At 39.2% G+C, this 24,839-nt stretch overlaps 1 protein-coding gene across 4 annotated transcripts in view; it reads right to left on the bottom strand.

Moving 5' to 3' along the window:
- The window catches only part of megf6b (multiple EGF-like-domains 6b), a 209,637-nt gene that overhangs the window by 144,213 nt on the left and 40,585 nt on the right, over positions 1-24,839 (bottom strand). For all 4 annotated transcript variants that reach the window (XM_062038216.1, XM_062038215.1, XM_062038214.1 and 1 more), the window contains one exon: positions 22,661-22,765. In XM_062038216.1, coding sequence (XP_061894200.1) covers positions 22,661-22,765 — 105 coding nt within the window. The remainder of the gene's footprint in view (positions 1-22,660; positions 22,766-24,839) is intronic.

The following is a 24,839-nucleotide window of genomic DNA, read 5'->3' as shown; positions in this document are numbered from 1 at the left end:
AGTGATTATTACATTTTAACAGAAGTGTAAATAGAACATGTTAAAAGCAGTGGCATGCAGTCACTAGAGGCAGGGGAGGCGGGGCCTCACCTGCCATCATGGAAAGAAAAAAAATGTAAAAAGAAAAAAAAAAAAATTAAATTGTTATATGTATCCAGTGATTATACTAAAGTTATTTTCCATTTAACTTCACCAGTTTTAGATTATTTTTATTTTTATTTTCACATTTGCCGTTCAAATACTGAGAAGAGACGGTGCGGTGATCAGCAGCCAGTTGAGGCACGTCACTTATTTGTGCCTCAACATGGATTGTGCACAATGACTCGGCTAACTGCTGAGCTGCTGTGCAGTGAGACTGTATAGCTATATGAATTATATCAGCTAACTAAACTATGGCATAGTTTAGTTAGCTGAGGTATATAATGTACAGTGTATTTTGTCAACAACTGTATGTGTGTAACGTATTTCTTGTGCTGAGCATTCATAAAACTGCTGCAAAAAACGTACTGTCTGAGGCTCGCAGTAATCCGGCCTCCTGGTGGTAGAGGACGGTAGTGATCCCAGAGATCATTCCTCGCCGCAGAAGAAAAAAAAAAAAAAGAAAAAAAAAGTTTGCAAGTCAATTAGTGCAGCGATTGTTTATTTCCTCTCGCCTGGACTTTTATTAAAAACATGGAGGATTACATATGTAAAATAAAACAGTTTTCTAAACTGGACTTTCAATCGAAGCAGGAGGTAATAATTAAAGGTAGACCAACGCCGGAGCTAAAAGGTTTGCTTTTGACTTCGGGACAGAAGACCCGTTCTTTTCAAACGGCGTGGTACACACGCAAAGGCTGGCTGTGTGGATGTCCAGCAAGAAAGGTAAGACCATAAGAATTGTTTTTTAATTAAATGTGCTTTTTTGTGTGCTACAGTTGTGTAAAGAATGCTGGTATGAGCTTTTAAACATAACCCGTTAACTGCTGCCAATCACATGGTGAATAAGAGATTATTTAGGGTTCATATGTTTGTAAATCTGACTGTGATGATGCAGTGCCTCACCAGACATTAACCTCACCGCACGCCACTGGTTAAAAGAGAAAGTAAACAGGTATTGACAGTAAATGAACAAGTAGATTAACAATTTATTTTCTACCACTTGTCCTTAATAATGTTGACAAAATAATAGAATGGAAAATGACACAATATGTCAGCAGACTAATTAGGAGCCTTTGTTTGCTTACTTACTAATAAAAGACAAGTTGTCTTGTATGTTCACTATTTTATTTAAGGAGGAACTTGCAATAAGAAATACCTATGAAACCGCACCGTAAGCGGTTTCATTTCTACACCTGATTGGTTATTTTGGGGAGATGTATTTGTCATCATTAGCGTAGGAATTCTGGACAGTGACCTTTGCCCAGGTCATCTGAAAGGTCCCCGTGGACGAACCGCGATCATGCGTTCCTGGGATATCTCGTCAACGAGACCGGCGACGACTGTGAGGTAACGCCGGCCTTGACATGCAACCTTTGACCCGCCAAAATCTAATCGGCTCATCCTCGAGTTTGAAAAGATTCTTCTTCCCGCCCTGGAGCGAATTCAGTTTCGGAAGAGGCAGACATGAAAGAAGAGCGCCTCGGGCCATGGCGGCACACAAAAACACATGCCTGAAAGTACGTAGGAATCACACATGAGAAGAACCATGTGAGGACTTTGTGACTTTGTGGAGTAGGGCTGGTTATAACAGGTCGAGGAACACGATCGAAGTAATTGCAGAGTAGGACAGCCATTATAGCTTGAACAGAGGCTCTTCTGGAGAAACATCTGAAAAATCAGATGACAGCGATATGTGCACTCACACATTAGTGCTTACTCTGATATGTTAAGACCCACACATGGAATGTGTTGTCTTTTTTGGCCCACAAGCTATTAGCTATGCAAAATGCAAACAGTAATGTGTCCCTAGAGCCTGTTAATGAGCAACAAAAGTGAATATTTGATATACTCCCTGACTTTTGACAAAAGAGGTACTTAAAGGGGCCGTATTATGATTTTTTTTTTTCTACATTGAAAACACTTCCTTGTGGTTTTACATCAGTGGGCCCCCAACCACCGGTACCGGTCCGTGACGCAACAGAAACAATAATTAATTTATAAACTATCGCTTTTTCTCTGACTTAACTTTGGCCTGTCCCACTAAACACACCAATAGCTTGTTAATAGATGTATATTACAACTCCTTTGTTATAGCACATAGGACAATGCACATTAATGGACATATATAATATTACTGTGCCAGCTTGTAGCCAAATGCTAATTTCCATCTACAGTGCCCTGCAGGGTCATTGTATATGGCAGGGGTTCTTAACCTGTTTGACCTCAGTGCCCTACTTTTCCACAACAGAGGGGCCCGAGGACCACTCCAATATTAACACTGAATTAGTAAACGTACTCTTGATTTTGATCATAATCAATAATTATATCTAACCTACTTACAGTGTACTACCTTGTCAAATCATTAAAAAAAACATGTGTTAATCACAAAGATTATATTGTTCATTGAACAAATAATCCTTAGGATTAGGTCAGGCTGATTAAAAGAAGAAGTACTAACCAAAAAAACATTACATTTACATACAATATAAATTATGTTGTGCTAAAATAAATAAACTACATTGATAATAAACGTGTTTCTTAACTAAACTGTCAAAATTAAAGTGCAAACAAAAATACAGCCTCACCACTTTAGTCATAATTTTTGCGCTTAAGACTCTACAACAGGGGTCCCCAACTACGGCCTGCCAGCATCCAAAATCAGGCCCGCGGGAAGTCCCAAGTATATATATATATATATATATATATATATATATATATATATATATATATATATATATATATATATATATATATATATATATATATATATATATATATATATATTTTTTTTTTTTTTTTTCTGTCTTTTCTGATCCACTTTGTACCGCTTGCTACTCACGGTGTCTCCTAGCTGCTCAGGCAAATCATATTGTCTAAAAATGCATTTTCTCATCGATAACGGGACATCATTGCGCATGCGGAAAGTGTATTATATATATATATATATATGTATGTATGTATGTATGTATATATATATATATATATATATATATATATATATATATATGTATATATATATATATATATATATATATATGTATATATATATATATATATATGTATATATATATATATATATATATATATATATATATATATATATATATATATATATATATATATATATATATACAGCCCGGCCCCCGGCCAAATTGTTTTAACCCAATGCGGCCCCCGAGTCAAAAAGTTTGGGGACCCCTGCTCTACAACAGTAACGCTAGACTTTTTCCGTTTGTTTTATATTGTCATTACTGCCACAAATGGTGGAAAAGTGTATTACAACTGTGTACCGCTGCTGCCTATTCGGACCACAGCTGAAAAAACATGTATATTACATTCAAGGTTCCCAGTAGGACGCAGTAAAATAATAATTGTCCTCAACTATTCTGTCTCTGAGAAATACAGGCTAGCACAACCAGAGAGTGAGCTGAAAATACCAAATGACACGTTGATTATTATCTAAAGACAGCCTCTTTAAGATTTTTTTTTTAAAGGGGGGCAGAACAGTTTGTTAATTTACTATTCATCTGATCCCAAAAATGGTATCTTTCTTTTGTTTTGATGAAGTAATGGCATTGTTTTTGTGTAGATTCAGCATTGTTTATAACCTTTTTTGACCACAGAGGTCCCCAGGGCAGGCTCAAGTATTAAACTGAATTAGTAATTTTGATTTTAATCGTATACAATAATTATATCTAACTTACTGACCGTTTAACAGGATAAACCTTGTCAAATGATATGAAACCATGTGATAATCACAAAGATTATTATCAAGACTTAGGTCAGGCTGATTACAAAAATAAACACTCATCAAATATACTGCAAAAGAAGGGACTTATAAAAACGGATGCAAAATAAAAAATAAATGTACATACAATTACACTGTGCTAAAACTAAAACTAAATTATTAATAATAATGAATGTTTATTAAATAAACTGTCAATAAAATTAAGTGCAAATGAAAATACAGGTTCACCACTTTAGTCATATTTTTTGCACTTAGGAAACTTTTCTAAGGCTCCAGACTTACCTATATTTGTTTAATATTGTCATTACTGCCACAAGTGGTGGAAAAGTGTTTTACAACTGAGTACCGCTGCAACCCATAAGGACCACAGCAAGTATTTGTTGGCGGTCCTCTAGGGGTCGCTTGTGGCCCAACAACGGCCTTATGGTTAAGAAACACTGGTTTAAAGGACAGCTAAGAATTTGGTTGTAGAGAATAGTCTTTGACAACGCATTTCCAGTTTTTTTCCATGTTGACCGCCCTGACCTAACAATGGAACCAATAATCCTTTTAGGGATTCTTGAAAACAACCAAAAAGCATAACTCATTGTTAATTGTGTCTGTTTCGAAGATAAAAATGGAATGTTCCCTCGACATTAGTGCCTCAAAAGAAATACCCCCATTTCCAATAAAACTGCCACCAGCTGATAGCAGCTATTCGCAATACAAAGACTTTCCATATAAATCAGAACCAATGAAAGAGCAGTCAAAGGTATTTATCGGCATTTCAACTGAAGCTTGAGAGATACATAACTACAGGCTAAGAAGCTGAACGTTTTGGCTTTGGAATGAACCCCAAAAAACAGTGGAAATAATGATAATGACTGTGAAAAAAGTTTGTCTGCAACATTTCACTGGTTAATAAAACTGCTGATACGAGCATAGTATCAGGTCATGTCTGTGTGATAGTAATCCTCCACTCTCAGCCTGATATCATTGCCTTACATTCATGTCATTAAACATTCTGAACAATAAATCTGTTTTATGTTTTGGATAACTTTTACTTTACTTTCCCGTGGGATTGTGCAGGTATATTTACACATAATACAGAGATAAGTAAATGGAGAAAGGGTTTCGTGTTGCAGTGAGTGTCGGTCTTTGGGTTCATTGTATGAAGACATCTGCTCTGTCTACCAGACGTCTAAAAGCTTGGGGAGCTATTGAGACACCAAAAATACATATTATATTATTCACGGTGTGACATTAAAAACTCAACTATGAAGTTCAGTAGAGGGCCACAAAATATCGGCCGCAAATGGCCCACGAGTTTAAGACCTTTGTTGTATATCAATTACAACATCAGAGTTAAATAATAAAACTATAAAGAACACGTAAGTATATGAGTTCAAACTGACAAGAAATTGGTCTTTTAGATCAAAGAGTGGAGTCCAATCTGTGGGTCCCCAAGTGTTGGAGTTCAAGTACCTTGGAGTCTTGATCACAAGTGAGAGAAGAATGGATCAGAAGATCGACAGGCACTATGTTTCCATGCACTAAATTAGTCTGATTTCTGAAATAGTTTGTTTTTTGTATTTTCATACCTATATGGGAAGTCCCAGTGTGCATGCCCACTCTCTAACGGGACTATTGCTCATACGCTATGTGCCTCCCGTACACTGGGGGGCGCTTATTTCCTTTTAGCACGGTTATATGTATTGCTTTTCCGGTTGACCTATGACGTCACACCAGGCCTCTGCAGCTCCTTAGAAATCAACAGCCTAGCTCTGCTGTACATGATGTCCGCTGTTATATTGGCACAGATTACAAATATTACGTCTCTAAAGGCTATGCTGATGTTAAATAGCAGACAAAAATCAAGAAATTATTTTGGATTGCGCTACGAACATGACGCTACTACCAAGAATGTATCGGAGTAGATGCAGGTCTGAAGCAAAGAAAGACTGGCGGGAGAGAGTTGTTTCAAAGGAATTTTTGGACAAAGACTCATGGAAACAAAACTTTAGAATGTCTCGGAGATCATTAATAAGGCTCTGTGGATGGATGAAAGGAGTTTTAAATTCGAAGGAAAAGACCGTTCGTGACCCGGCCGATACTTTTCCAGATAAAGATTGCTATTGGGGGGTATTTATTTATTTATTTTTTTTCATAAAGAAATACAATCAGGTGTGCTTACAGACTGTATCCCTGCAGACTGTATTGATCTATATTGATATAATATAATATAATATAATATATATAATGTATATAATGTGTTTTTTTATGTTGATTTAATACAAAAAAATTTAATTTGTATTTTTTTAAATTTTATTTATTTATTTATTTTTTTTAAATTTCTTGTGCAGCCCGGTACCAATCGGTCCGCGGACCGGTACCGGGCCGTGGCCCGGTGGTTGGGGACCACTGGTGTAAAGCACGTCACCACTGGACTCTAGAGCAGTGGAGACGCCTTCTCTGGAGGGATGAATCACACTTTTCCATCTGGCAATCTGATGGACGAGTCTGGGTTTGGAGGTTGCCAGGAGAACGGTACATTTTGGACTGCATTGTGCAGAGTGTGAAATTTGGTGGAGGAGGAATTATGGTGTGGGGTTGTTTTTCAGGAGTTGGGCTTGGCCCCTTAGTTCCAGTGAAAGGAACTTTAAATGCTCCAGGATACCAAAACATTTTGGACAATTCCATGCTCCCAACCTTGTGGGAACAGTTTGGAGCGGGCCCCTTTCTCTTCCAACATGACTGTGCACCAGTGCACAAAGCAAGGTCCATAAAGACATGGATGACAGAGTCTGGTGTGGATGAACTTGACTGGCCTGCACAGAGTCCTGACCTGAACCCGATAGAACACCTTTGGGATGCATTAGAACGGAGACTGAGAGCCAGGCCTTCTCGACCAACATCAGTGTGTGACCTCACCAATGCTCTTTTGGAAGAATGGTTGAAAATTCCTATAAACACACTCCGCAACCTTGTGGACAGCCTTCCCAGAAGAGTTAAAGCTGTAATAACTGCAAGAGGTGGACCGACATCATATTGAACCCTATGGGTTAGGTATGGGATGGCACTTCAAGTTCATATGTGAGTCAAGGCAGGTGGCCAAATACTTTTGGCAATATAGTGCACCTGCTTCATTCTCTTTCATCTCATTCATATTTTGTTCGGGAGTCCGAATTGGGCCGGCATTCTCCATTTCCTTAGCTACCTTTTTAAATAAATCTCAGTTTCTTTCTTTCACCCATCAATGCACTTCAAAATATTCTGTTGTTGTTACTGTAAAGTAATGAAACATTTTCCTACAGTTTGTTGCTTATGTTTTTATCGAACAGGATCTGCTTCCGGGTTATATCCTGCGCGTTGAGACTGGTGCATGCACGATACGATACACCCACTCGAGAGATATTGTTTTAAATTGCTTAATCCAGGTGTGTAAAGCCGTTTTTTCAAAAACCGACCACGATCAGATTAAGGTGTTTCCATTGGTTGCAAGAGGCTTATTTAATGCCGAAGTATTAGAGAAATCGGACTAATTTAGTGCATGGACACGTACTGAGTGATGCGGGCAATGTATCGGTCCGTCGTGGTAAAGAAAAAACGGGGCCGAAAGGCAAAGCTCTCAATTTGCCGGTCCATCTAAGTTCCTATCCTCACCTATGGTCATGAGCTTTAGGGCAAGACCATGAGTACAAGTGGCCCAAATGAGTTTCCTCCGTAGGGTGGCGGAGCGCTCCCTTAGAGATAGGGTGAGAAGCCCTGTCATTAGGGAGGAGCTCAGAGTAAAGTCGCTGCTCCTCCACATCGAGAAGAGCCGGATTAGGGGGTTTGGGCACCTGACACCTCCCTGGGGAGGTGGTTAGGGCACGTCCGACCGGTAGGAGGCCACGGGGAAGACACAGGACACGTTGGAGACAGTATGCTTCCCAGCTGGCCTGGGAACGCCTTTGGATCAACCGGGAGGAGCTTGACTTAGTGGCTGGGGAGAGGGAAATATGGGCTTCTCTGCTTAGGCTGCTGCCCCCGCAACAGCCTAGAATAAGCGTAAGAAAATGCATGGATAGATGGAAATCTAGACTATGTAATGAATATGACAGTGATAGCGTTCTTTTTCTGTAAAATGCATTAAAATAAGCCAAATTTGCCTATTAAACATAACTTGTTTACACCCTCATTGAGGAAACATTATAATTAAAAGAAACGTACAATAGTAACCCACTATGGCAGGGGTGTCAAACTCCTTTTAGCTCAGGGAATGCATGGAGGAAAATCTGTGCACATGCGGGCCGGACTGTTAAAATCATGGTTTAAAACAAAAAAATAAAGACAACTTCAGATTGTTTTCTTTGTCTTACTTTGGCCAAAAATAGAACAAACACATTCTGACAAGGTTACAAGAAAAATATAGAAAAAAATACCGGCAGCGGTAAAGTTTAGATCCATGAAGGAAAGAAAAAAGTGAATGAATGTTTATAACTGAATACATTTACTTATGCATAAAAATGTGTTTTCTTTTGTATTATTTTTTTTAATGAATTAAAGGCCTACTGAAATGAATTTTTTAAAATTTAAACGGGGATAGCAGATCCATTCTATGTGTCGTACTTGATCATTTCGCGATATTGCCATATTTTTGCTGAAAGGATTTAGTAGAGAACATCGACGATAAAGTTCGCAACTTTTGGTCGCTGATAAAAAAAAGCCTTGCCTGTACCGGAAGTAGCGTAACGTCACAGGTTAAAAGGCTCCTCACATTTCCCCATTGTTTTCAATGATGGCCACCAGCAGCGAGAGCGATTCGGACCGAGAAAGCGACGATTACCGCAGTAATTTGAGCCAGGATGAAAGATTCGTGGATGAGGAACGTGAGAGTGAAGGATTAGAGTGCAGTGCAGGACGTATCTTTTTTCGCTCTGACCGTAACTTAGGTACAAGGGCTCATTGGATTCCACACTCTCTCCTTTTTCTATTGTGGATCACGGATTTGTAAATGAGAGTCGAGAACGCGAAATGGACATTCACAGTGACTTTTATCTCCACGACAATACATCGGCGAAGCACTTTAGCTACGGAGCTAACGTGATAGTATCGTGCTTAACTGCATATAGAGACAGACAAAATAAGCCCCTGACTGGAAGGATAGACAGAAGATCAACAATACTACCAAACTCTGGACCTGTAACCACACGGTTAATGCTGTACCGCCTGGCGAAGCCTAGCAATGCTGTTGCTAACGACGCCATTGAAGCTAAATTAGCTACGGGACCTCGACAGAGCTATGCTAAAAACATTAGCTCTCCATCTACGCCAGCAAGCCCTCATCTGCTCATCAACACCCGTGCTCACCTGCGTTCCAGAGATCGAAGGCGCGACGAAGGACTTCACCCGATCATCGATGCGGTCGGCGGCCCGGAGACGGAGGAAGTCAAGGTGAGGACAGTAGCGCATCTGCTATCCAACTCAAAGTCCTCCTGGTTGTGTTGCTGCAGCCAGCCGCTAATACACCGATCCCACCTACAGCTTTCTTCTTTGCAGTCTCCATTGTTAATTGAACAAATTGCAAAAGATTCACCAACACAGATGTCCAGAATACTGTGGAATTTTGCGATGAAAACAGAGTTGTTTGTATTGGGATACAATGGTGTCCGAATACTTCCACTTCAACCCTTGACGTCACTCGCATACGTCATCATACATAGACGTTTTCAGCCGGAAGTTTCCCGGGAAATTTAAAATTGCACTTTATAAGTTAACCCGGCCGTATTGGCATGTGTTGCAATGTTAAGATTTCATCATTGACATATAAACCATCAGACTGCGTGGTCGGTAGTAGTGGGTTTCAGTAGGCCTTTAAGTAACGTTTATGACAACCTTTTTCCAAAACACAATATACAATGTGAGATATAACAGGATAATGCATACATTTTTTTTTTTTCAAAACGGTTACAAAAAAGTGCGACCCTAAAAATTGACTGTGGGACCCCATTCTGAAAATTCCTAGTGCCAACACTGATGGAGTATTGGTGCGTGCAAAACAGCAGCAGGCGGCTGTGGCCTGCGGGCTGGTTCTAATACTAATCAAATATCATCCCGGGGGCCATAGATAATTCATTGCGGATCTGGCCCGTGGGCCTTGACTTTGACGCCACTGCACTATGGGATTGCGAGTTGGCGTTAGAGACAGGTTAGTTTTACCCAACTGACGATGCGGTGGTGCAATAGCAATCTTGATACAACTGTGAACGTTAGTGAAATGTTTCTTGAGCTTTCGAATGTGACTTTGTTTAATGTATTATTAAAAATTAAATGTAAAAATGTATATATATTTTTTTGATAAGCAGAGTAAAGTCACACTATGACAGAAACGCATGTGCTTGCTAGCTTCTGAACGGCGTAGTATAGCAGCAGCATATACAAAATGAAGCACAACCATGCCAGGTCGTTTCATATCAATTGAATATTGTATTTATATTTCGGTGAATATACAAATGTGTACATGTCATACATCACTATAAACACTATCTAGGTATTAGTGTTGTCCCAATACCAATATTTTGGTACCGGTACTAAAATGTATTTCCATACTTTTCAGTACTTTTCTAATTAAAGTGACCACAACATTTTTTATTATTGGCTTCATTTTAACAAAAAATCTTACGGTACATTAAACATATGTTTCTTATTGCAAGTTTGTCTTTAAATAAAATAGTGAACATACAAGACAACTTGTCTTTTAGTAGTAAGTAAACAAACAAAGGCTCCTAATTAGTCTGCTGACATATGCAGTAACATATTGTGTCATTTATCATTCTATTATTTTGTCAACATTATTAAGGACAAGTGGTAGAAAATGAATTATTAATCCACTTGTTCATTTACTGTTAATATCTAATTCTCTTTTAACATGTTCTATCTATCTATCTATCTACACTTCTGTTAAAATGTAATAATCACTTATTCTTCTGTTTTTTGGATACTTTACATTAGAGATGTCCAATAATATCGGACTGCCGATATTATCGGCCGATAAATACTTTAAAATGTAATATCGGAAATTATCGGTATCGGTTTCAAAATCATCGGTATCGGTTTCAAAAAGTAAAATGTATGACTTTTTAAAACGCCGCTGTGTACACGGACGTAGGGAGAAGTACAGAGCACCAATATACCTTAAAGGCACTGCGTTTGCTTGATATCCATGGCTTTTCACACACACAACTGAATGCAAGGCATACTTGGTCAACAGCCATACAGGTCACACTGAGGGTGGACGTATAAACAACTTTAACACTGTTACAAATATGCGCCACACTGTGAACCCACACCAAACAAGAATGACAAACACATTTCGGGAGAACATCCGCACCGTAACACAACATAAACACAACAGAACAAATACCCAGAACCCCTTGCTGCACTAACTCTTCCGGGACGCTACAATATACACCCCCCGCTACCCTCTACCCCCGCCCCCTCCAACCCCGCCCACCTCAACCTTCTCATGCTCTCTCAGGGAGAGCATGTCCCAAATTCCAAGATACTGTTTTGAGGCATGTTAAAAGAAATAATGCACTTTGTGACTTCAATAATAACTATGGCAGTGCCATGTTGGCATTTTTTTCCATAACTTGAGTTGATTTATTTTGGAAAACCTTGTTACATTGTTTAATGCATCCAGCGGGGCATCACAACAAAATCAGGCATAATAATGTGTTAATTCCACGACTGTATATATCGGTATCGGTTGATATCGGAATCGGTAATTAAGAGTTGGACAATATCGGAATATAGGATATCGGCAAAAAAGCCATTATCGGACATCTCTACTTTACATTAGTTTTAGATGGTAACAAAAATGTAGGTATCAATCCAATACCAAGTAGTAACAGCATCATACATTGGTCATATTCAAAGTCCTCATGTGTCCAGGGACATATTTCCTGAGTTTATAAACATAATATAAATTTGAAAAAAAACGATGCAAAAAAATATCGACGTAATCATAGTAGTATCGACTCGATACGCTCCTCTATTTGGTATCATTACAGGGGATGTTAGGTGCAGATCCACCCATGGCATTTGTTTACATTCAGGACCAGTACTTTTTTGAGGTGGTATAGTACTGAATATGATTCATTAGTATCACGGTACTATACCAATACCGGGTGTATACCGTACAAACCTACTAGGTATGATAAAATAGATAAACCTACATGTCCCTGAGATGACTTGCTAGTCCTATAGAACTTTTAAAAAATTCAACTTGAGCCATTTCAAAAGAAACAAGATTTGTTGCCTTTGTAATTGTTTTCAAAGCAGCCATTGTGGCTTTACCGCAGTACTTAAAGGCACAGAACACAAAAGCCATAATTATCGTCTTATACTTTACCTCATGGCAGCCTAAGACAACTATCAGACAAGCAGCAGACTAATTGCTTCCCCTTTGAAACACACAGACACACGCGGCATAATTACAGACATAAATTACCGCGCACAAACGAGGCCGAGCCACATCAAAAGCGTCAAAGTAGTGGGGGAAAGCTCCACATTTTATTAAATAGGAATCCATACGCTGTCAGGATCATGTGATGAGTGAAGGTTTGTGGCCACGTCCTCCGCTGTGGCCTCGATTTTTAGTGTGTGTGTGTGTGTGTGTGTGTGTGTGTGTGTGTGTGTCAAGGCATTACATGACAAGCGGCAACATGCAATTTGAAACATGGAGGCCACATTGGTAAAGTCAGCTTTCGTTGAGTTGCACTCTTCTGACCGCACTCAAGAATGTGACAAAATGCCTGACCGCTGGGGTGCAGCCTTTTGACCCTCATACTGTTTACAAACAGTGATGATGTTGGTGTAAAGGTCATTACACTTTATTCTGGTCCTAGTATGTTGGAGTTAATATGCCAAAGGATCAACAACAGAAGGCCGCAAAAAATACCGTATTTTTCGGACTATAAGGCGCACTTAAAATCCTTTAATTTTCTCAAAACTCGACCGTGCGCCTTATAACCCGGTGTGCCTAATGTACGCAATAATCCTGGTTGGGCTTACTGACCTCGAAGCAATATTATTTGGTACATGGTGTAATGATAAGTGTGACCAGTAGATGGCAGTCACACATAAGAGATACGTTTAGACTGCAATATGATGGCAGTAAACAACACCAAAACTTTAAATGTTCCATGGAGAATATAGAACAAGGGTCGGGAACCTTTTTGGCTGAGAGAGCCAAGAAAGCCAAATATTTTAAAATGTATTTCCGTGAGAGCCATATAATATTCTTTAACTCTGAATACAACTAAATGCATGCATTTTTAAGTAAGACCAACGTTTTTAGAGTATAATAAGTCTCTTTTTCTTTTTAATAACATTGTTACCGTATTTCCTTGAATAGCCGCCGGGGCGCTAATTAATTTAAAACCTCTTCTCACTCCTGCGTTTACCAAAAGCATGCGGGATTGGCAAGCATGCGCTAATTATTTTAAAACCTCTTCTCACTCCGGCGCTTACCTTATGAAAATCACATTTAATTAAAAAAACGTTATTATGGTCTTACCTTTAGGTATAAATGAGTCCATGCACAGCTCCTATAAAAGTCTTCCTTATCTTTCTTCAGTTTTAAAAGTCTCGATGGAGATCTTCCTTTAAGTATTACCTCTTGCTTCGATTGAAAGTCCAGTTTAGAAAACCGTTTTATTTTAGATATGTAATACTCCATGGTAAAAGTGCAAGCAAACAATGGCTGCTCACTCTTGCTGCATGTTGTCTTCTTCTGCAGCACCGGTCTTCTGCAGTATAGCAGTCGCAAGAAGGATCACTAGCGCCCTCTACCACCAGGAGGCGGAAGTCATTTAATGACTCATATTTGACCCGGCGGAAGTGCCAAGCATGCGCTAATTATTTTGCCAAACGAGTTTGACCCGGCTGTAATTCTAGGCAGGCGAATACTATATTCCATGCGGCAATTCAAGGAAATACGGTATTCTGAAGGTAACCAATAATAAATAAGATACATCTTACCATTAATGCTGCATGGTTTTGCTGATGGCTTTGTAGTCTGGTTGATACGTGGTTATTTTTAACACTGTGATGACCAGCGGAATTATTCATGACTTATCGTGTTAAGCAATGTCAGATGCAGTCATCAAAAGAGCCACATCTGGCTCTAGAGCCATAGGTTCCCTACCCCTGATATAGAACATTACACACGGCGCTCAAAAATCTGTCAAAATGTTTTTAGAATGACTTCGGTAAGCTATGAAGCCGCACCGCTTGATGGATTGTTGGTGCATTAAACATACGAGTATTATTATGGTGCGTGTATAAGGACCGCAAAATGGCACTTATTAGCAGACATATGGCGTTTTGTTTCGCAATATTATGCAAAAGCAACTTTTCTTAACTTCTGTTACCTGCTGATGTGTATTTGGGATCTGCATAAGTCCTTAAAATGTGCGCGCCGAGTCCGTAGTCATAAGCTTCTTTTTTTTCTCTACCTTCTTAAGTGGAATTCATCTCCCGCTGTTGCCATTTCTAATATAAAGTAGTGTAAAGTTCTTACTTAGCTATCAAAGCGCTAAAAACTGTAGTGGGTTTACATAATTCACCTACGGAACTTTAGTTATTAGAGGGTTCCGGTCGGACGGTTTTTCACGGGACACATTTCCGGCATTGATGTTGCATTACTGAGCCACGGATGAGGAGATCTCCTGTTGCCCTGAAAAGGTCATGAGCCCGTAGGAATTCTTTAAAAGTTAAATAATTTTTTGGTATAACAATATACACCACATTGATTGATTGATTGATTGATTGAAACTTTTATTAGTAGATTGCACAGTGCAGTACATATTCCGTGCAATTGACCACTAAATGGTAACACCCGAATACGTTTTTCAACTTGTTTAAGTCGGGGTCCACGTTAATCAATTCATGGTAAACCTGTCAACCTGTCATTGTGGTATACCAATATACACCACAATCTTCCCTCAGACTAGGATTGTCCTATCTAGTCTTTGAGCATTAACTGGTGACGCCTGCTTGAAAGAGAGGCTAAACACGTCAAACTGTTAAGGTTGTCTTTAAACCTGAACAGTCCGGTTGAAATCGATCACCTGACCTGAATGCATGAATTCATAGGCATTAATCCAGGAGTTTGAGGGCAGTGCTGCAACAAGGAGGAGACTATGGAGTCTATACGAAGGTTAGAAAGGGCAGTGAAGTACTTTCAAAATATAATTTAGGGACCGACTTTAAAACTTCAAGCTTTGGGAACAGTGACTAAACTATTGCTCTATAACTACTAAGGTGATCCCGATACCAATATTTTGGTACCGGTACCAAAATGTATTTCCATACTTTTCTAAATAAAGGGGACCACAAAAAATGGCATCATTGGTTTTATTTTAACAAAAAATCTGAGGGTACATTAAACATATGTTTCTTATTGCAATTAAAGAACAATTTTGTCCTTAAATAAAATAGTGAACATACTAGACAACTTGTCTTTTAGTAGTAAGTAAACAAACAAAGGCTCCTAATTTGTCTGCTGACATACTGTAGGCAGTAACATATTGTGTCATTTATATTCTATTATATAGTCAAAATTATAAAGGACAAGCTGTAAAAATGGATTATTAATCTACTTGTTCATTTACTGTTAATATCTGCTTATTTTCTCTTTCAACATGTTCTATCTACACTTCTGTTAAAATGTAATAATCACTTTTTCTTCTATTGTTTGGATGCTTTACATTAGTTGTGGATGATACCACAAATTTAGGTATCGATCCAATACCAAGTCGTTACACGATCATACATTGGTCATATTCAAAGTCCTCATGTGTCCAGGGACATATTTATTGGGTTTAAAATCATAACACAAATTTTTTTTAAAGAAAACATTATTTTGTGACGATAAAAAATATAGATGTAATCATAGTAGCATCGACTAGATACGCTATTGTACTTGGTATCATTACAGTGGATGTCAGGTGTAGATGCACCCTTGGCATTTGTTTACATTCAGGCATGCTAGCGTTTGTTAGCGGTGACGCCAGTGAGCTATTGTATCCTCCTACGGTGTGTAGTGAAGCATGTTTAGCTATTCCTCGTCCTGCAGGGATGATACTTGTAAGAAACTCACTTTATTCGTCGCCATAGAGGTGAGGATAAGTGATTTAGAAGTAGCTAAAACACTGCCGACTGCGGATGGATGTTCACTGCTAGGTAACTAGCCATGTCTTAAAGCACCTCTTCATGAGGACGTTACAGTGTTATAGCTTCACCTTTATCTTTAGTTTTTAGGCCAAAATGCGTCCGCTCTCCCTTTTCGGTCTACACGCTGTGTCTGCTTGTAAGTACTCTGTGATTGTGCGCCGCCGAACACGCTCCTCTGTTCGTAAACCCAGCAATGTGATGACGTGACGGCGCGCCGTCATACCCGCTAAAAATAATTATAATAATAATAATAAATGGGAACGGGTGCTTTTCAAACAGAGTATAGTACCGTTTTTGATTCATTAGTACCGAGATACTATACTAGTACCGGTCAGTGACGTGCAGTCACTAGAGGCAGGTGAGGCGGGGCCTCACCTGCCATCATGGACAGAAAAAAATGCATGCATGTTATATCAACTAAAGCCCACACTTAAACTTTCCACGTGCAAGATTGAATCTATTGTAACCTATTTTTATGGGCTTTCCTCTTTGTGATGTTAATTCCTGTTACACGCTGTTATACAGTATATGCCTTGTGCTCTTATTTTGAAGGCGCTAAGAGCGGAAGTGATGACACGTTGGAGTGGAGCGGAGGTTTTTGAAAGAAGGTAAATAAAGTGGTCCTCGTGTAAACTGGAGCCTCCGTGTTTATTATTTTGTAGTTTCATACAGTATATGCGACATTTATAAACCCTCGGTTACACTATTTCAAAAAGTTATTTAATAAGAAGCCAAAAAGTGCAAAAACAATAATGTTCATGTTGGAGGAGTTGTGAATGACCGCAGGGCCACAACATTAGGTACACCTGCAGACTGCAGCACGGATTTCATATTTCATTCATTCACAACTCCTCCAACACGAACATGTTTTTGCACTTTTTGGCTTTTTATTAAATAACTTTTTTAAATAGATTAAATATTGCACGTGGAAAGTTTAAGTGTGGGCTTTAGTTGATATAACACTCCCGTCAGGGGGTGCATTTTACGACGGGAGTGCATTAATCCAGCACAACAGCGGGGCATGGACTTCATTTATAAGTAAAGGTAAGACCATAATAACGTTTTTTTTTTTATTAAATATGCTTTTTTGTGTGCTACAGTTTGTATGTGTAAAGTTAAAGTTAAGTTAAAGTACCAATGATTGTCACACACACACTAGGTGTGGTGAAATTTGTCCTCTGCATTTGACCCATCCCCTTGTTCACCCCCTGGGAGGTGAGGGGAGCAGCGGCGCCGCGCCCGGGAATAATTTTTGGTGATTTAACCCCCAATTCCAACCCTTGATGCTGAGTGCCAAGCAGGGAAGAATGCTGGTATGAGCTTTTAAACATAATCCGTTAACTGCTGCCAATCAAATGGTGAATAAGATACTCTTTAGGGTTCATATGTTTGTAAATCTGACTGTGATGAAGTCAGTGCCTCACCAGCCATGAACCTCACCGCACGTCACTGGTACCGGTATACCGTACAACCCTAGTAACTACTAAACATGAATATCATCAGTAAATTATAATATTTAGTTTGACTAATGGTGAAACTAGATACAGTGTAAGTGTGTTCCAACCCTTCATACCACGACCCATTGTTGACAAGAGGGAGGATAAGTGTTGACTGTTCATGGGAAACAGACACGACGGTCAAACTGTATATATCCCATATGCTGTCACATTAGGAGGAAATGCCAGACTAAATGTGCGTTCTGATGGAGCCTGTGTGCGGATTATTAAGTCTGTCAGTCGAGCATGAAGTAATCAGAAGAAAGACAGTCGGGCTGAGAAAGCGCACAGAGCTCTGATCACATAAACGGGCTGTCAGTGCCGGATCGCCAGAGCCTGATCACAAGCCCCGTTAATAAGCGTGGAGGGAGCGCATGTTTGCTATGTGGTGTCATGAAGCGACATCTGCTGCACTCCAGAGCTCCTGAGAACATTAGAAAGGCAAGGTGAATTTGTCCACCCCCCTGGTTTGATCCACGCTGGAGTACGATGTCGACACAAGTCAGAGGAATTTCCTGTCGTGTGGTGCTACTATCAGGAAAAACAACAGAGACCACCGCTGTTTGACTTCAACGCTGCACAAATTTAACAATGAGGTTTGCAGATTAAATATTTTCGCTGCTGCTCAAGAATGCTGAGGTTCGGAATTCACAATCACGTGCAGAGAAGATGCAACCATTCAAAGGCAAGCGTACCCAGAACCAGTTGAGGCAAAGAATGGATCCTAATCAAACAGCAAGATGCTCCAATATTCTGCTTTCGAAGGGTAGTATCAGAAGCCTCTTTCACACAGAGATCCTACAAAACTGGCCCCAAAGAGTTGTTCAGGCAATATTTCATCTGTGTCTTTTACACAAAACTCAGCAAAAGCAGAATATTGTCATAGCAGTTTGCAGTTTCACCCTTGCAAAAGCCAATACTTGTGACAGCGGCAACAGGGTCAGTTAATAAACTTTTCCCTTTTCCAGACATTGTTGAATACCCTTAACACAGGTCTCATGCTACTTTAGAAGCCGAAAAATTTCCAAAATGGATTCAGTCCCGCCATGTCAGGTAAAAATTGTATTCAGAGGTCCCAGTGCTGCAGAATATTCTTAGAAACGGTAGCATCCCGCTTTGTTACTACCTCAGAAACCGTAAAATTGACAGATTGACTTATTTCCATCATGGCAGTGTCAAGTGTTTAGTTTAACACTCCAGGTCAGGCATTGCAGAATATTCTCAGACCCAGGCAAGGATGTAGCTTTGATACTTCCTCGGAAGATGGACAATTGCTGTGTTTATTCATCTAACCATGTCAATGTCGTGTTAAATTTACCATATCTGTCTCAGGATTTTGGAAAATCCTCACTCATGTAGTGTCCTGCTTCTGTTACAGCACTGATCAAACCTCAGAATGTGGAAAATAGCCGGACTGACTTTGTTCCACAATGTCAAGGTCAGGTGTTAAATTATTCAGCTCAGTCCCAATATGACAAAAGATGTTAAGACCCAGACAGTGTCATGCGTTTGTTAAAGACCTGACAGGGGCTGAATCTGAGACTCAGACTTGAGTTATTCTTAATTCGCACAAACAAAGACTTGAGACTTGACTCGGACTTGGATGACTTGTGATTTGTGAACAATGTTCATGTTGTAGAGCAGACCTGGGCAAATTAAGGCGCCGGGGGCCGCATGCGGCCCATTGAGCTTTTCAATCTGGCCCGCCGGACATTCCCAAGTAAGTGTTTTAGATCTTTAAGATGGAACCTGTAGCTGCCATTATGATGTGCAGTGATGTTTTCAAATGAACGTAAGTCTAGTATATCATGCGCTTTTGCATGATATACTAGTTACTATGGTAATCTAATTAGTTACTATGGTAATCTAAGTCACAGCAGCTCAGACGAGGCACCAAGCAGTATGGGAGCGTTTCCACAGAGTGTTTCCAGAGCAAGCCTGAAATGTGGGTGTCAGGGACAGACGCGGAAGGAGATTTTTACAACAAAGTTCTAAAGTTTATTGATATATCAGATGCATCAGATTGTAGATGGGGTTGTTTTACCCTTTGCGTTCATATTTGGCTGTGTTTGTTGCATTTTTGTTGCGTTTCGCTTGATTGTAAAATATGTTGTTCATATGTTGTCAATATTCAGTGTTTTATCGCTCATATGTAATATTGTAAATCCCACATTCTTTATTTTCACGTACACTACCGTTCAAAAGTTTGGGGTCACATTGAAATGTCCTTATTTTTGAAGGAAAAGCACTGTACTTTTCAATGAAGATAACTTTAAACTAGTCTTAACTTTAAAGAAATACACTCTATACATTTCTAATGTGGTAAATGACCATTCTAGCTGCAAATGTCTGCTTTTTGGTACAATATCTACATAGGTGTATAGAGGCCCATTTCCAGCAACTATCACTCCAGTGTTCTAATGGTACAATGTGTTTGCTCATTGGCTCAGAAGGCAAATTGATGATTAGAAAACCCTTGTGCAATCATGTTCACACATCTGAAAACAGTTAAGCTCGTTACAGAAGCTACAAAACTGACCTTTGAGCAGATTGAGTTTCTGGAGCATCACATTTGTGGGGTCAATTAAACGCTCAAAATGGCCAGAAAAAGAGAACTTTCATCTGAAACTCGACAGTCTATTCTTGTTCTTAGAAATGAGGGCTATTCCACAAAATTGTTTGGGTGACCCCAAACTTTTGAACGGTAGTGTACATTCTGGGTGTCTCATTCAGTAAAAAAATAAAAAATTCCATTCCGTTTTTTCAGGCGTTTTTACCATTCAATCAGACATTATTGTGAGGTTTTGTATCAGATATACAGGCCCCCAGACACATTTTTTTCTCAAAATTTGGCCCCTGTGTCAAAATAATTGCCCAGGCTTGTAGTAGAGTTACCTATTTAATAATTTTATTAATTGAAGTTTTTCAAATTTGTCGCCCAGCATTATGGGAAAATCGCAGGCTGAAATAGTTTCCCTCCATCGATATTACACGCAACGTAACGCATCCGTGCAGCCACAGATTTAAAAAAAACAATTTCAGTTTTTAACTTGACCAGCTCCATTTATGATTGCATTTGGTTTTAAAGACTTCACGCAGACATCGAATAAGCGAACGGACACTTGCAAGGAGTGTGGCATAAAAATAAATGATGCTGGCTCAACAACTTCATACTTCATCAGAACGCACAAGGAGAGGTCAGTGAGTCACTTGGTTAAGGGAAAGGGAAACTTAGCCTCCCGCTGACCGCAGCTATTTTGCTGAATGAATGATGAATACTTACCCCATCCATCTAAAATGACAAAATTGGGTGTTGGGGAATACTTACGCTGCTGTAAAAATACAGATGGATATAATGGAAGTTTAGCACACAATCGTGCTAAATAGATTGCGGACATAACAAAGGCTACATTTTGAATATGATCGAGCATCCCCCGGAACAGCAACTATCGCTAATTACTAAATTCAAGGTAAAAATTAAATTATGTTGACATGAACTAACTACCCCGCGACCTTGACAGTGATAAGCGGTAGAAAATGTATGAATTAACTTCACATTGTATCAAACATTACTGACACAAATACCGAATTTTCCGAACTAATCCGGTACATTTATCCGACGGCTTATAGAACAGTGCAGCTAATTTATGAATTGTTCTTTTCTAACAGCCATAAGGTTTTGTATTCAACAAATTGTTTTTATTGAACACCAACAGAGACACTGAAAAGGTGTGTTATTGCTTGTGCTATGGCGCCATCTTTTGGACGAGTTCACCCGCTGCAGGTGCTGCAGGTTAAAATGTATTTCCTGTTTCGTTCCTTGAACCGGAAGTATTTGTCCATAGCATTTCTGCTCAAAATGATTCGTCATTTATCACTCTAAGCAACATTTGTAAGTTTCCCAATTTAGCTAAAACTATTTACACTTACTAAACCCATGTGTAATGTCTGTAGGAGTGTTTTCATGCATATTTGTATGTGCAATCTTAATGTAATCAAGCTAGCGTTGTTAGCATTATTGAGTATGCTCACATGTTTACAAGTGTCTGTGTTAGTGTTATAACCTTGCAATGGCATTATTTTTGTATTGTTTCAATTTCTTATATTCACCAGGACATCTCCGTAGAGTTATTGAGTCTGTTTAGCTGATTGGAGAGCGAGCTTCCGCAGCTAGTGGGTCCATGACGATGACGTTTGTTTTGTTTGATCATCCGTTTTGTTTTACTGCCTTGCCATTTCTGGGAACGTGTGCCTTCTGCACGAACGGCAGCAACCATACCATCGGACCACCAGGGCAATAGTGCAATAAATAGTTTATAATTCACCAAAACATAAATGACTTGTAGTGTAAAGATATAAAATGAAGGTTGCTATGCGATGAATGCATGTAAAATATCCAGGAATTTTAGACATTTTTAGAATTTGACCGCTTCTATGTTAGCTACCTCTCTTTGTTTACAATGTATATTTACTGCTGGATCTACTCTCTATTTTATGCTGCCCTTTTTTTTTTGCTGCAGCTGTTACTTATACTGTAATACTATACATGGTAATTGGGATTTGTTATATATTGTATATATTATATAACATATCATATAATAATATAATATATCAGTATATATTATATACTGTATATATAATATGTAAATATTACATATATGTTATATTGTATATTGCTACTATGGTACATTTTTAATCTACTTTATACCTGCATTATCCTTTCAATCCTTACCATCCTTTGTAACTAAGCTACTGTGTGGAACAATTTCCCTTGTGGATCAATAAAGTTTGTATAAGTCTAAGATGTGCAAGGTGTCTGTTCTTGATGTATGATTTCTGTTTTTGCCTGAACACAATATTGCAATTGCTGACCTTTGACAAAAAATCTTATCACTTCGTCGAGGTGTCATAATCCACACATGAGTTACAGCGTTTAGGGGGCTTTGACCTTTGACCCGAATGTTCTCATTAGTTGGATGCATGAACACGTGCCGAATTGGAAGATATTTGAAACGCGTCACGGAAGCAAAGCCGGCGACGTAGCCTCCGAGCAAGCACGTGGAATTGTACTCACCATACTGGCAGCTGGGCCCATTGAAGCCCGCAGGACAGTCGCATAGCTGGGTGGACCCCTCCCGACATTGACCCCCGTTGAAGCACACGCCGTAGCTGCACACGGCTGCACGTGGCACAAAGAGACAAGAAGAAGAAACACAGGTGAGTACTGAACTCCTTTATCAAAGTCTTATCGTCAGCCTCTTCACAAAAAGTCATCACAGAGGAATCCTTGCATTGTCTTACAATTAGAGGGGAAACATCTCCATTCAGAACTAAATCCAATGCATGACTGGATTACTTCCAAGGGAAAGAGTCCTGTTTCCCACACACAGATTAGATATGTGAAGAAACTGACTGCACTTTACATTCCCTGCAGGACACTGCATGTATTTGTTTATGTGACCCAACTCAGGGGATCTGCACATTTTTCAAGATCAAACTGAAAGACTTTAAAAAAAATTTAAGACCCATAAGTGGTAAAAAAAAAAAAAAAAAAAAAAAAAAAGACTATATCATGGCAAATAAAAAGACAAATGTGTTTTTTGGATGTTTGCCTATCATTCGCAATCTCCCAAGGATACACACAGTCGCGATCAAAAGTTGACATACACTTGTAAAGAACATAATGTCATGGCTGTCTTGTGTTTCCAATGATTTATAGAACTCTTATTTTTTTGTGATAGAGTGATTGGAGCACATACTTGTTGGTCACAGAAAACATTCATGAAGTTTGGTTCTTTTATGAATTTATTATGGGTCTACTGAAAATGTGACCACATCTGCTGGGTCAAAAGTATACATACAGCAATGTTAATATTTGGTTACATGTCCCTTGGCAAGTTTCACTGCAATAAGGCACTTTTGGTAGCCATCCACAAGCTTCTGGTTGAATTTTTGACCACTCGTCTTGACAAAATTGGTGCAGTTCAGCTACATTTGTTGGTTTTCTGACATGGACTTGTTTCTTCAGCATTGTCCACACGTTTAAGTCAGGACTTTGGGAAGGCCATTCTAAAACCTTAATTCTAGCCTGATTTAGCCATTCCTTTACCACTTTTGACGTGTGTTTGGGGTCATTGTCCTGTTGGAACACCCAACTGCGCCCAAGACCCAACCTCCGGGCTGATGATTTTAGGTTGTCTTGAAAAATTTGGATGTAATCTTCCTTTTTCATTGTACCATTTAAAGCACCAGTTCCATAGGCAGCAAAACAGGCCCAGAGCATAATACTACCACCACCATGCTTGACGATGGGTATGGTGTTCCTGGTATTAAAGGCCTTACCTTTTCTCCTCCACACATATTGCTGGGAATTGTGGGCAAACAGCTCAATTTTTGTTTCATCTGACATCACATGGACAAAGATAAGACCCTTCTGGAGGAAAGTTCTGTGGTCAGATGAAACAAAAATTGTGCTGTTTGGCCACAAGTATGTTTTGGCCACACCAACAAGTATGTGGTCCAATCACTCTATCACAAAAAGAGTTGTAGAAAGTATTGGAAACTCAAGACAGCCATGACATTATGTTCTGTATGTAAACTTTCGATCACGACTGTATGTTGTTATGTTTTTTTAAGCATTCTAATTCGTAAAATATGGGAAGTTCAATATAAGTACAAAGTGGTGTGCAGTCAGGGCCAGCAAGGCCTTCTCTGCTGGCCTAACATAACCAGAAATTCTGATCATAATTAAAGATACAATTATTTTTTTATTTACTTTCCCTAAATATCTAAAATTATTCATTTTATTTTCATGTTGTATTAAGCAGATTCCAGGGCTGTTGTTTTTAGTTTTAAGTTTGTATCAATCAGAATTCAGCTAGTTTATGTTGCCATGCTGTACCAAATCTGCCCGGGTCCTTCAGAATCAACAATGCGGGCGTCCGTGCACTGTAAGTGAATGGGCACGTACAGTTGATAGACAGTTGCGATAGCCAATCAGATTGCGAGTTGTTGTCAGTAAGACCGTCTAGATGGCTTAACGTTGAACGTGACTTTTACGCGTCCTGTGATTGGATACTCATCGGGACCAGTAGCGGATGAATTTGAGAACACAGTTGACAGTTGCTGTTCTGTTACAACTAAAAGTTGTAAACTCTTGCTGTTAAAGTGTGTCATGCTTGTCATTTAATTAACATTGTTCCATGTGTATTTGTCGCCATCATGTGGTTAGGGCAGTTAATATATATTTGAGA

This window comes from Entelurus aequoreus, linkage group LG26 (assembly GCF_033978785.1).
Source record: "Entelurus aequoreus isolate RoL-2023_Sb linkage group LG26, RoL_Eaeq_v1.1, whole genome shotgun sequence".
NCBI lineage: Eukaryota > Metazoa > Chordata > Actinopteri > Syngnathiformes > Syngnathidae > Entelurus > Entelurus aequoreus.
The sequence above is the reverse complement of the archived record's forward strand: the minus strand, read 5'-3'. Positions and strand labels throughout refer to the sequence as shown.